Source organism: Motacilla alba, chromosome 3 (genome assembly GCF_015832195.1).
Source record: "Motacilla alba alba isolate MOTALB_02 chromosome 3, Motacilla_alba_V1.0_pri, whole genome shotgun sequence".
NCBI lineage: Eukaryota > Metazoa > Chordata > Aves > Passeriformes > Motacillidae > Motacilla > Motacilla alba.
In genome coordinates this window covers 268,396-281,180 of record NC_052018.1, presented here as the reverse complement: position 1 = coordinate 281,180, position 12,785 = coordinate 268,396, and the positions used below count along the sequence as shown (strand labels likewise).

The window sequence follows — 12,785 nt, the reverse complement described above, 5'->3', positions numbered from 1 at the left end:
TGGCATCACCGTGGGCTCGGGGCCACGGCGGCCCGCGGTGTGACCGCTGCCGTCCCAGTGTGTGTCCCCAGTGTCCCCAGAGTGTGTCCCCAGTGCATGTCCCCAGTGTCCCCAGTGTCCCCAGAGTGTGTCCCCAGTGTCCCCAACGCGGTGTCGGGTGGGGCCGGGGGCGCGGGGCGGCACCGGGCTCGGTGCTGGCACCGGGACGCATCACCTGGCGCGGGCTCACGGGCACCGGGGACGTGGCACTGGGGGACGCGGTGCCGCCGCGGGGACCTGTCGCCGCTGTGCCCGGTGCGGGGTGAGCCGCGAGGCCACGGGCGCTCGGCGGGACGCGGGGCACCGTGCGGAGCCGGAGCCGGTGGCGGAGCGGCGGCCGCGGGGCCCGATGGCCGTGCCGCAGCGGTAGCCCCGGCCGCCTCGCTGGCCGCCCGCGCCCTGGCCCCCTGCCCGGCCTCCCCGGCTGCCCCGGCCCCGGCCCGGCCTAACGAGGAGCAGATGTGGCGGCGGCGGGGCCGGCGGGGGCCGCGGTGCCCGGCGCGGCTGGGGCGGGGGCCGCGGCGGGCAGGAAGCGGGGGGCCCCGGGGACCCCGCCGGCGGGCAGCGGCGGCGGGGCGGCTCTGGTGGCGAGGGGCTGGCCGAGGGGCGGCCGGGGGGAGGGCAGAGCCGAGCCGAGCCGTGCCGAGCCGCCCAGAGAGCCGCGGAGCCGCGACGGGACGCCACATGCGGTCCTGAGCCGCGCCGGACCGGGCTGACCGAGCCGAGCGGAGCCGCCCCGGCCCAGCATGGCACCCTGGCTCTGGCCGTGCCTTCTGGCCGCGCAGGCCTTGGCCGCCAACTTCCCCCCCCGGTACAGCCTCTACACCGGCGGGGCCGCCCCGCTCGCCCCCGGCCCGGCCGCGGCCCACAGCGGTGCCCGGGCCGCCAGCCGGCACAGGTAGGAGCCGCGAGCACCGGGACGCACCGGGGCGACCCCGGCGGCACCGGGGGCGCGGGCTGCAGCCCCCACCCCGCTGCCACGGGAAGCCCGGCGCCGGGCAGGCACCGGCACGTGCCACGTCCAGCCCGGGGGGGCGGCGGGACGGGCGGGGGGTCCCCGGAGCGGGGGCGTCACCCCCGGGCCCGGGACGGGCGGGCAGTGGGCGCACGTGGAGGGTCGGGGCCGCCGGTGCGGCGGGGCCGAGGCTCCCGGGCCGGTCCTTGCTCGGCATCACGCGTGGTCCGGCGCTGCCGGAGAGGGGCACGGCGGCCCGGAGCCTCCCTCCGCCCAGCCCGTCCTGCCCCGTGCCGCGGGCACCGTGGGGCCGCGGGCAGCCCGGGGCTGCGGGCCGGGGGCGGCCCCACGCTGGGCTGGGGTCGCAGCGCATTCGCCGGGGACACAGCAGCGCCGCAGCAGCGCGGCCGCAGGGCTGGGACTGCCCCGGCCCCACGGTGGCCCCGGGGGGATGGCGGGACCCGGTCGCAGCGCGGGGTCCCCGGGGAGGGTGGACCACGGTGGGGCACGGGCACGGTGGAGCCTTTACGTGCGGCTGTGGGGGCTCAGGGGGCTCCCCACGGGTCGGGGCGGGCAGCGCTCCATCCCCGCGGCTCGGGGGGCGCGGGAGGTGCCCCCATATCCGCCCCTTTCGGGGGAGCTCAGGTCCCATCCGTCGCCTGGCATGGGGACAGCCCCGGTGCGGGACCCCGGGGCAGCCCGGGGGTCCCAGGGCCTCGCGGGTGCCGGGCTGGGATGGGATGGGATGGGATGGGAGGGAGAGGAGGGGGGCCGTCGGTCGGCGCAGGAATTCCCGGCGGCCCCCGGGGAGGAGCTGGAATCCAGCCGGGGCCTGAGGGGAACCAGCCGGGCTGACGGGAACCGGCCGCCGCACCGGGGCCCCGCGGCGGGGACCGGGGGCCGCTCCCCGGGGGGCTGCCCGATGGGGCTGGGGGGCCCGAGCGGGGCCCGGGCTTCGGGTCCCGACCATATAAGGCTGCAGAGACGGGGTCCCTGCAGCGGGGCCAGGCTGCAGTCCCACGCGGGGGGGCTGGGGTCCCCCAGCCTGCGGCGCCGCGCTGGGACCCGTGCGGGGCTGCCGCGGCTCTGCTCCCGCCCCGCGGCGCAGAGGGGCTGGCAGCACTGCCGGGGTCGCTGCCGGGGCAGCGCGCAGCGTGCCCTCCCGGGGCCGGGCAGCGCGGGATGCGCGGCACGCTGCGATGGACGGCGTGTGGGCATCCTGCTCCGGGCACGGCCCGTCCCTGCCGGGCTCCCGCGGGCAGCCGGGGCTGCAGGGTCGCCGGGATGGCTGAGGGGCTCTGCTGGGGCGGGATCCGGCCCATTAACCCGCCGCACCGGCCGTGACGGTGCTACCGGTGGGGCTGGTTGGGCGAGCGCAGGAGCGCGCTGGGGGATCCGGGGAGTGGCCGGAGGGGCCGCGGGGTGCCGGGGGACGCGGGGTGTGCCTGGGCAGCTGGAGCGTGCCCGGGAAGGCCTGGGGCACGGGGTGTGCTGTGTCTCTGCCGGGGCGATGCCTAGTGCCTGCTCCGCGCCAGGACGATGCCCGGTGTGTGCCGGGATGCTGTGCACGGTGTGTGCCGGGACGATGCCAGGGCCGTGCTAGGGCAGCTCCAGTGTCTTCTCTATCCCGGGACAATGGCAGGGCCGTGCTAGGGCAGCTCGGTGTCTGCTCTGTGCCGGGACGATGCCAGGGCCGTGCTAGGGCAGCTCAGTGGCTGCTCTGTGCCGGGACGACGCCTCCTGGATGCCAGGACAGTGCCCAGATGATGCCCGGCGTGTGCCGTGCTCGGTCCGTACCAGGATGACTCCCGGTGTGTCCTGGGGTGACGCCGTGTGCCAGCGCGCCCCGGCTGCGTGCCCTGACCCCCTCCCTCCGGCAGGAACTGGTGTGCCTACGTGGTGACACGCAGCGTGAGCTGCGTGGTGGAGGATGGCGTCGAGAGCTTCATCAAGCCGGACTATCAGCCCTGCGCCTGGGGGCAGCTCCAGTGCCCCCGGGTCCTGGCGTGAGTGGGGCTGGGGCGGGGCGGGAGGGCTCTGGGGGGGTTCGGGGCAATCTGGGGGGCCAGCACAGAGCCGGGGCGAGCCCCGGCCGCGCCGCCGCCGCTGGTGTTTACCCACCCTGGGGTCATGTTTACTTTTGCGCAAGAGTCAGTGACCTCAAGCAGTGCCGGAGGGTGACCGGCCGCTGTCCCCCCTGTCACGTGCAGCCCTTGGGCCCCCCGCGGCTCTCCGGACCGGAGGGTGACCGGCCACTGTCCCCCTCGTCACGTGCAGCCCTGGGGCGCCCCGCGGCTCTCCGGACCCGCGCTGGGATGACACTGGTGTTGGCACTGGGGACAGGGTGACAGGGCTGGGCAGGGGCAGCCCCCCGGCTGCTGAGCGAGGCGCCGGCGCTGCTGGGTGAAGCCGCAGCCGGTGCTGGCTCAGGCTCTCTGGGGCAGCCCCGCGCCCCTCCTGGCGTCCCCCAAGCCCGCCCCGTACCCCTGCAGGTACCGCAGCTTCCTGCGGCCCCGCTACAAGGTGTCCCAGCGCACGGTGACAGAGCTGGCCTGGCGCTGCTGCCAGGGCTACTCGGGGCCAGACTGCAGCGAGGGGCCTGCTCCAGCATCCCCCCAGCCCACCGGCCGCCCCCCGCCCCGGCCCGGCCGCCCCACGCTCTCTGGCTTCGGCAACCCCCTCAGTGGCCTGGGGGGCGAAGGTAGTGCTGGGGAGGGGGATGCGGTGGGGGGAACGTCCTGTGTGTGGCTGTGACCCTGCCCCCGTCCCTGCCCCTGACCCTGCTCCTGCCCCTGTCCCTGCTCCTGCCCCTGTCGCTGCTCCTGCCCCTGCCCCGTCCCTGTGCCTGTCCCTGTCCCTGCTCCTGCCCCGTCCCTGCCCCCGTCCCTGCCCCCGTCCCTGTCCCTGCCCCCGTCCCTGTCCCTGCCCCAGCCCCTGTCCGTGTCCCTGCCCCTGTCCCTATCCCTGCCCCTGTCCCTGTCGCTGTCCTTGTCCCTGCCCCTGACCCTGTCCCCGTCCCTGCCCCTGCCCCTGACCCTGTCCCTGCCCCTGTCCCTATCCTTGCCCCTGACCCTGTCCCTGACCCTGTCGCTGTCCCTGCCCCTGTCCCTGTTCCTGCCCCTGTCGCTGTCCCTGTTCCTGCCCCTGCCCCTGTCCCTATCCTTGCCCCTGTCCTTGTCCCTGCCCCTGCCCCTGACCCTGTCCCTGCCCCTGTCCCTATCCTTGCCCCTGCCCCTGTCCCTGTCCCTGTCGCTGTCCCTGTCCTTGTCCCTGCCCCTGACCCTGTCCCCGTCCCTGCCCCTGCCCCTGACCCTGTCCGTGTCCCCGGCGGTGCACGGCAGGCGGCGGGGACCCGGCGAAGGTGCGGCGGCTGGAGGAGCAGGTGCGGCGGCTGAGCGAGCAGCTGGAGGAGCTGCGGGCCGGGCAGGAGCCGCCCCGGGCGGCCGTGGAGGGGCAGCCCGGGGGCCAGCAGCCGGCTGACGCGGCCGCCCCCGCCGAGGTGCGGGAGGCGCTGAGCCACCTTCAGCGGCGCTTGGAGGAGCTGGAGACCCGCCTGCACCGCACCGAGGGCGGCCGCGACGGCCCGGGGGCTGCGGGGGGCGCGGGGACGGCGGCGCTGTTCGAGCTGGAGCAGCGGCTGCAGGAGCTGTGCGCCGCCTGCACCACCGGCACCGAGGGGCTGCGGCGGCAGGCGGCCGAGGACCGGGAGCGGATGCGGGCGCTGGAGAAGCTGGTGGGCTCGGTGGACCAGCGCAACAGGGATGCGGTGGAGTCGGTGCAGAGGCACATCAGCAGCCTGAGCAGCCGCCTGGCCCCCGCCCCTGCGGCTCCCCCGTCCCCGGACGTGCTGCGCCGCCTGGCCGAGCTGGAGCGGCGGCTGGAGGGGCTGCCGGTGCCGGCGGCGGGGCCGGGGCAGGGACCGGTGCTGGCGCGGCGGCTGGCTGAGCTGGAGGGGCGGCTGAACGCTTCCCGCGCCGGCCCGTGGCTCTCCGAGCCCGAGGGGCGGCCGGGTGGGCTGCCGGGGCGCCTGGCCAACCTCAGCCGGGCGGTGGAGGGGCTGGCGGCCAGCGGGGCGCAGCGCGGCGCCCGCCTGGACCAGCTCGAGGGGCTGCTGGCCCGCTGCGGGCCCCCGTGCCCGGGGCAGGACGGGGCGCTGGGCCCCCACCTCCGGCAGCCCGAGGACACCGAGGCTGTGTGGGAGGACGGGCTGACCGGGACGCTGGGAGGGCCGCTGGGGGCGCGGGGGGAGGCGCTGGCCGAGGAGCTGGAGCAGCTCCGCAACCGGACAGGGCGGCTGGAGGCGGCCCTGGGGGAGCTGAGCGGCGACCCCTGCGCCCGGCCCTGCGCCTCGCCGCCCCCCCGGGCGCCGGAGCGGCTCCCGCCGGGCCCCGCGGAGCCGGAGGAGCCGGAGGCGCCGCTCGAGGGCTTCGGCGTCTTCGGGGGCGCGTCCCCCTCGGAGCTGCGGGTGCTGCGCGGGGAGCTGGCGGCGGCGCTGGCGGCCCTGAGCGGGCTCAACGCCACGGTGGAGGGGCTGCAGGACGCGCTGGACGAGCAGGATGCGCGGCAGCGCCAGCTGAGCGCCGCCACCGACCGCGTGGTGGCCGAGCTGGACCAGGCGGCGGCGGCGTCGGCGGCGCGACAGGCGGAGAGCGAGGAGCGGCTGGAGGCGCTGGCGCGGGAGCTGGCGCGGGCCGGGGGCTGCCCCGCGGGGCTGGAGCCACGCGTGGCCAAGCTGGAGGGGGTCTGCGAGCAGCTGGAGGCGGTGGCCGGGGGGCTGCGGGGCGTCCGCGAGGGGCTGGGCCGGCACGTCGCGGGGCTCTGGGGCGCCGTGCGGGACCTGAACGCCACGGCCCGCGGGCAGGCCGCCCTGCTGGACAAGGCGCTGGAGCTGCCGCCCCGGCTGGGCGCCCTCAACGCCAGCCTGGGGCACCTGCGCGGGGAGCTGCAGCGCCTGGCACGGCTGGAGCGACACGGTGCGGGGACACGGGGACACCGGGCGCTGCGGGGACCTGCGGGGATACGGAGAGCTGGGGGGATGGGGGCATGTGGGGGGCCGCGGGGGGACAGGGCACCCAGGGGATGGGGGCACCTGGGGCAGGGAGGGCACATGGGGCTGCGGGAACGGTGGTGGAGGTGTGGGGACACGAGGGGATGTGGGGACACAAGGGGACACAGGGGTGTGGGGCTATGGGGATGTGGGGACACAGGGGTGCAGGGACACGAGGGGACACAGGGATGTGGGGCTATGGGGATGTGGGAACACGAGGTCAGCAGCAGTGCTGCAGTGGGTGTGGGGAGGCAGGGGCTTGGCTGGGTGGTGCTGTGGTGTGGGGCACAGGACCACAGGAGGATCTCAGCTGTGGGGCTGCAGTGTGTGGGGACAAGGGGACATCACGCGTGGGGCACCGGCCGTGGGGCCAAGGTGGCTCTAACACCCTCCTCCCTCCAGGCCCCCCTGGCCCCCCTGGACCTGCTGGCCCCATGGGTGAGACGGGCCCTCCTGGCCCCTCTGGGCCCCCTGGCAAGGATGGAGAACAGGGCCCCGTGGGCCCCCCCGGTAAGGCTCAGCCCCCCCACATGCCCCCGACCACACAGGTGTGGCTGGACCCCGTCCCCGGGGGTCCTGCCCCACGCCGGCCCTGCAGCAGCCCCTCCTCATCTTTCCTGCAGGGCTGCCCGGAGAGAGAGGTAGGGCTGGGGGGCTTGGGGTGCGGGGAGCACCACGGAGGGCTGGGGGCATGTGGGGGGCTGGGGGGGGCTGCAAGCTGGGGGGCTTGGGGTGCGGGGAGCACCACGGAGGGCTGGGGGCATCTGGGGGGCTGGGGGGCTGCGGGCTGGGGGGCTTGGGGTGTGGGGAGCACCACGGAGGGCTGGGGGCGTGTGGGGGGCTGGGGGCTTGCAGGGGGAGCAGGGAGCAGTCTGGGCTGGCGTGGGGAGGCACTGGGGGGCAGGGGGCGCTGGGGACGAGGTGGAGACGGAGTCAAGAGGGGCACGGACCCTGGAGGGGCGGGTGTGGAGGGGTCGTGGGGTGTGGCTGCTGGGCCAGGGGGCAGCAGGGCGGCGGAGGGCTGAGGGGAGGGCGCTCGGGGGTGCCTGATGCTGCCGCCGTGCCCAGGCGCGGTCGGGGAGCCGGGCTCGGTGCCCCGCGTCGCCTTCTCGGCCGCTCTGAGCACGCAGCGCACGGAGCCGGGCACCGTCCCCTTCGACCAGGTGCTGCTCAACGACGGCGGCGCCTACGACCCCGAGACAGGTGGGGGCCCGGGGGGGCTCTGGGGGCTCTGGGGTGCTTGTGGGGCGAGGGGTGTCGCAGCAGGGGCCGTGGGTGGGCGCGGGAGGCAGAGTCCCGGGGTGCCCGGTGCCGCGTGGGGCGGCAGCCGGGGGCTCCCGCTCGGTGCCGTGCCTGTCCCGGGATCCCCCGCTGACCTCGGGGTGCTGCGGGCATGCGGCTCGGGGAGTCCCGGCAGGTCCGTGACGGCCCGTTCGTGTCGCAGGCACGTTCACGGTGCCGGTGCCCGGGCGGTACCTGGTGAGCGCGGTGCTCACGGGGCACCGGGGCCAGGCGCTGGAGGCCGTCCTGTCCCGCTCCGGCCACGGCATCGCCCGCCTCGACTCGGCCGGCTTCCAGCCCGAGGGGCTGGAGAAGGGGCCCGTGGCCGCACAGGGGCCCAGCCCCGGTGCCCTCGGCGTCTTCAGCCTGCTGCTGCCGCTGGCGGCCGGCGAGACGCTCTGCGTGGACCTGGTGTCGGGGCGCCTGGCGCACGCCCCCGACGAGCCGCTCACCGTGTTCAGCGCCGCGCTGCTCTACGACTCCGAGGAGCCCTAGAGCTGCCGGGGCACAGCCGGGCCGGGGGGTCCCCACGCCCTGCCGGGACCCCCTCCCCACCCCGTTATTTATCGGCACCCCCCGCCCTCGCCGTCCCAGCGTCGCGCACTCCGGCCCCGCACCGCCCGCCCGGGCTGCCCTGGCCCCCCACGCCCCCCACGGCCCCCACCGCCCCCCACAATAAAGATGCGGCACCGGGTTTTGTACCCGCGGCTCCGGTTCCGTCCCTCGCCCGCGGGGGGACGGCGTGGGGAGGGGCTGCCGGCTGCCAGGTGTCACCGTGTCACCGAGCTGCCAGGTGTCACCATGGCAGCCCAGCAGTGTCAGTCCTGAGCACAGCAGGGCGGGGGTTGGGGGTGGAGGGGGCTCCCGGCTGTTTTGGGGTGCTCTGACTGGGATGGGAGGTGCTGGGAGCTCCCAGGTGCCGTGTCCCGGTGTGCTGGGGACCCTCCATGCCCCCCGTGTCCCCAGGGGAGGGGTGTGCTGGGGGGGTGGCAGGCAGGTACCTGCCCGGGGGGCCCTGCGGCACCCCTGAATGGGGCGGGTCTGGGCGCTGGCAGCTCCTTGGAGATTCAGGCGGTTTTGGTGCAGAAAGGTCGGGATTTGGGGCCAGCCCCAGTCTGTGCCCCCACTCCGGTGGGAGCTCATTGATGGTGAGGTTGGGACTGAACCTTTTGTGCTCAGGTGCACCAGTGGCATTGCCTGTCTGTCTGTCTGTCTGTCTGTGTCTGGGCTCTTCAGCAGCTCACTGGGGCTTGGTGTGGGACAGGGTCGGTGCTGGTTCTGTTAATGCAGCTCCACTGCTGGTGATGTGTGAAAATGTGTGAGAAACGTCATTAAACCCAGGGTGGTTAAGGTGAAAAGAGACCTTCAGGACCAGCCAGTGCCACCCCTGCCATGGCAGGGACACTGCCACTGTCCCAGCTGCTCCCAGCCCAGTGTCCAGCCTGGCCTCGGGCACTGCCAGGGATCCAGGGGCAGCCCCAGCTGTGCCAGGGCCTGCCCACCCTGCCAGGGCACAATTCCTAATTCCCAAGATCCCATCCAGCCCTGCCCTCTGGCACTGGCAGCCATTCCCTGTGTGCTGTCCCTCCAGGCCTTGTCCCCAGTCCCTCTGCAGCTCTCCTGGAGCCCCTTCAGGCCCTGCCAGGGGCTCTGAGCTCTGCCTGGATCCTTCTCCTCTCCAGGGGAGCACCCCCAGCTCTGCCAGCCTGGCTCCAGAGCAGAGGGGCTCAGCCCTTGGCCTCCTCTGGACCCACTTTTATCAGCAGAACTTGAGGATCAGGGGGATCCCTGCTCACAGCCGGGCTCTGGTCCTGCCCTGCCCTGGGGCAGCAAACCCCAGCAGAATCCTCGGGAAGGCGTTTCCCTGGGATGGCATTCCCGTTGTCAGCAGAAGGTGGGGATCCAGAGCCGTGGCAGTAATTCCTGGAGGGGAGGGAATTGAAGGCTGGGAAGGGCTCAGCCTCTCTGTGCTGTCCCTCCACTGTGTCCACGTGGGAGATTCTCTGTCCCAGCCTGGGTCATCCCTGGGCCATGACGGCCCTGGCCCCTCTCTGCCCGTGGGGTGCCAAGGGAAGCAGGGATTGCTGCTGGCTCCTTTCCAAGAATTACCAGTCTGAGAAGGATCACCGTCCTCCTAACCTTGAGAAGAAAGAGTTTCACAAGGAAATCGGGTGTGAGAGTCTTCCTACAACTCCTAGAATCATGGAAAAGCCAAAATTCCATCAAATATTCCTGATCATCCCCCAGCGCTGCCCAGGCCACCTCTGTCCCCTGTCCCCAAGTGCCACAGCCACAGGGCTTTAAACCCTCCAGGGACGGGGAATCCACCCTGCCTGGGCAGCTGTGCCGGGGCAGGACAGCCCTTTCCAGGTGGGAATTGTTCCCAGTGCCCACCCTGAGCCTGCCCTGGCCCAGCCTGAGGCCATTGCCCCTTGTCCTGTCCCTGTCCCCTGGCAGCAGAGCCCGGACCCCCCTGGCTGTCCCCTCCTGTCAGGGAGTTGTGCAGAGCCACAAGGTCCCCCCTGAGGCTCCTTTTCTCCAGGCTGAGCCCCTTCCCAGCTCCCTCAGCCCCTCCCGGGGCTCTGCACCCTCCGGTGCCCCGGGGCTGTCCTGCCCTGCTCCCAGCTGGATCGCGTTCCTGGTCACTGGAGGGCTGATCCCCCCGGCTCCGGGGGTGGGCAGAGCAGCGCTGGGGGAGCTGCAGGCTCCTTTGGGCACAGCAGGACGGGGCTGAGGCAGCTGAGGAAGATCATCCTTTGTCCCTTGACCCCTCACTGTCCGTGGACGCTCTCCAGAAAGGGAGGTGGACAGTGAGCCATTAGGAGGGGAAGATCAGCTGGGTCTGCTGCGCGGGAAGCGAGAGGGGTCCCATTACCCCGGGCAATTGGTTGGGTGTTGGAGCCCTGGCTGCTGGGATTTCAGACTTTCTGTGCTGACAGGCTCTGACCCCCAGGAGAGCTCTGCGTGTGACCTGAGAAGCTTCCAGAACTGATTGAGAGCACTGGGATTGTGGGCGTGGAGCTGGTCAGAAGTGTGTGATAGCACAGGGTGGAAAACTTGGAGTTTGGGGCTTCAGAATATGGGAATAAATCTGGGGCAGGATGGAGGTTTTAGGGTGGAGGCTGCTCCTTCTCCTTCTTCTCCTTCTCCTTCTCCTTCACCTTCTCCTCCATGGGTTTGGGTGTTTTTTTGTAACTGGACAGAAAAGCCCACCCTGCAGACTTTGAGGGATCAGTCATTGGGTTAAAGGTGAAAATAATTTAGCTGTCATCTCTTAATTGGATAATTTAGCCTTCAAAGACCCTGCACCAAGAGACAGTTAACCATTTGTGTGCCTTGTCACTGAAGAGCTGCAGAGCTCACTGCGGTGAGGCTGTGACACAGGTGAGAAACGATGAACTCCCGAGTCTGAAGGTGAGCCATCCTCCCAGCGCCTTCAGCCCCGAGCCCCAGAGAGGCAGCACCAGCAGCCGAAAGCAGCCGGGGCTCCCGTGAGCCTGAGGACGGGAGAGAGCCCAGGTGTGCAGGGATGTCCCGCCGGGCACCATCCGCACCTGGGGCTGCCGCTCCTGGGGAGACCTGGAAGGGAGTTACCCTGAGACTCAAACCACGGCTGGAATGCTGGGCGCGTCACTCGCTGCCAGGCGCAGCTGGGATCGGCACCCCCTGGCCCCAGGAACTGAGTCCCCCCGGCCTCGCTCAGGGCTGGGCAGTGCGGGGAGCCGCGGGACCGCGCCGGGCGTTTCCAGAGCTGCAATTCCACGACGTGCAGAGCCCCGCTCCTGGGCTGCAGCGGCACCAGGGTGGCAGCTGCAGAGAAAACACCCCAAACGCCGACACCAGCACATTCCCAAGAGAGGGAACAGCCCTTTTCCCCCTCTAGACTGGAATTAGCAAACCCCCGCTGCCTGGGCAGCCCTGCCTGGGGGAGCACTGAAGGAAGCTTTGGCTCCAGGCTCTCACAGCCACCGGATTTATGGCACAGATCAACCACACCGTCTCCTGCCTCAAAAGAGGGACCCTCTACCGTTTTGCCCGGGGGGTTTCGAGCTGATTTGATGAGCTCTCACACCCCAACGTTACACCCCAGAATAGCTCAGCTTTCATCGGGAGGCATAAAAGGAGCAGGAGGCTGATGTGACAGCGGCAGGAACAAAAAAGGTTTAATAAAGGCAAAATAACAAACTCAAAACCAACCCAGGTGCCACAGGCTTGTGCTCCTGGTAAAGACACCTCACAAAAGCGATTTGGCTTCTTTGTTCTGTCCTTTTCTACTCAATGGCCCAGGCGGGACCTTTTGGCTCATGGCCAATTAGCTGTCCCCAAACTCGAGGTGAAGCCCCAAGGTTCTATCAGTGACTTTTCTACCTGATCACTGGGAGAAGGTTCTGGGCTCTTTCCTTTTTGGGGGACAGGGGAAAGTTCTGTCACTCTGTCCATAGGGGGCACGTTCCTACAGGACCCAGACAAAGAAAGCCCTGGGGATTTTGTGGAATTGCAGAATGAGTCGGGTTGGAAGGGACCTTAAAACCCGTCTGGTTCTGTGGTGGTACCAGTGGTCGGTGTCTCTGGGTCTGGACGGAAGGTGCTTGAGGCAGTGGTTCATGTTGGGACTCAGGGGTTCATTGTTCCTCATCAGTGAAACAGTCTCGCTGCTGTGAGCTCGGCAGCTTTGCATCAGAAGGCACGAAATGGCCAACGATCTCTTGGTACAAGGTGATCTAAGACTGAACTACCCAAATAAGAGCTGACACCTGGATTATTCCCCTTTTAACCCAACAACTGATCCCACAGAGCCCCAGTGCAGCCTGTCCTGCCCAGGTACAGAGTGCCACCCAAACCCATGGAGAAGGAGGAGGAAGCAGCATGAAGAAGAAACCCAGGACGACACCCTGTGCCCTCCACCTTGCTTCTGTCCCCAGCACACTAAAAATCCCCAGCCCTCAGTTTCTCACCCAGTGCTGCACCTGCACTGCTCTGTGTAATCTGTTTCACACTTCCGTGGGTTCCAGTCCATCCTGAAGTGCAGGAAACTTTCTCCACGAGTGAGGGTCACAGTCAGCGCTGCCCTGGGGGTCAGGGCACCCCACAGCAGACAGGGAAATGTTCCCTGTGGTGCCCTGGGTTTCCACATCCTTCCACACCCCACCCTCCACTAGAACAGGTTGCTCCAGGCGCCTGAAATGTGTCCGTGTGTCCGTGTCTGCCTGTCTGTGTGTCCACGCTGAAGCAACTCCCCTGCCTGAGCCTCCTGGAGCCGCTCTGGCAGCCGCACTGCACCCCCCGAGCTGCAGCTGCAGCCCCCCCGTTCCCCCCGCAGCGCCCCAGCCCCGGGGTCCTGGCGCACCTCACACCTCCCAGCCTGTAAAATAATCTACTCCTGGTGCAATAACTGCCGACAAAAGCACAGCCCGAGCTGCTGCCTCTGAGAGGGACCCAGAGCAGAGAGCCCCCGGGCTCTGC

The 12,785-nt window shown here is 70.8% G+C and overlaps 1 protein-coding gene across 2 annotated transcripts; it reads left to right on the top strand.

Moving 5' to 3' along the window:
• Positions 1-584: 584 nt before the first annotated feature.
• EMILIN1 (elastin microfibril interfacer 1) lies at positions 585-8,044 on the top strand. Of its 2 annotated transcripts, XM_038133778.1 has the most exons (9): positions 2,445-2,676; positions 2,726-2,783; positions 2,875-3,000; positions 3,487-3,695; positions 4,336-5,967; positions 6,444-6,551; positions 6,665-6,682; positions 7,110-7,244; positions 7,486-8,044. In XM_038133778.1, the coding sequence occupies exons 2-9, from the start codon at positions 2,758-2,760 to the stop codon at positions 7,815-7,817; spliced, it is 2,586 nt and encodes an 861-aa protein (XP_037989706.1). In that variant the 5' UTR covers positions 2,445-2,676; positions 2,726-2,757; the 3' UTR covers positions 7,818-8,044. The 2 variants fall into 2 exon arrangements, with proteins under 2 accessions (XP_037989705.1, XP_037989706.1); XM_038133777.1 differs by lacking the exons at positions 2,445-2,676; positions 2,726-2,783 and adding an exon at positions 585-937.
• Positions 8,045-12,785: the final 4,741 nt, after the last annotated feature.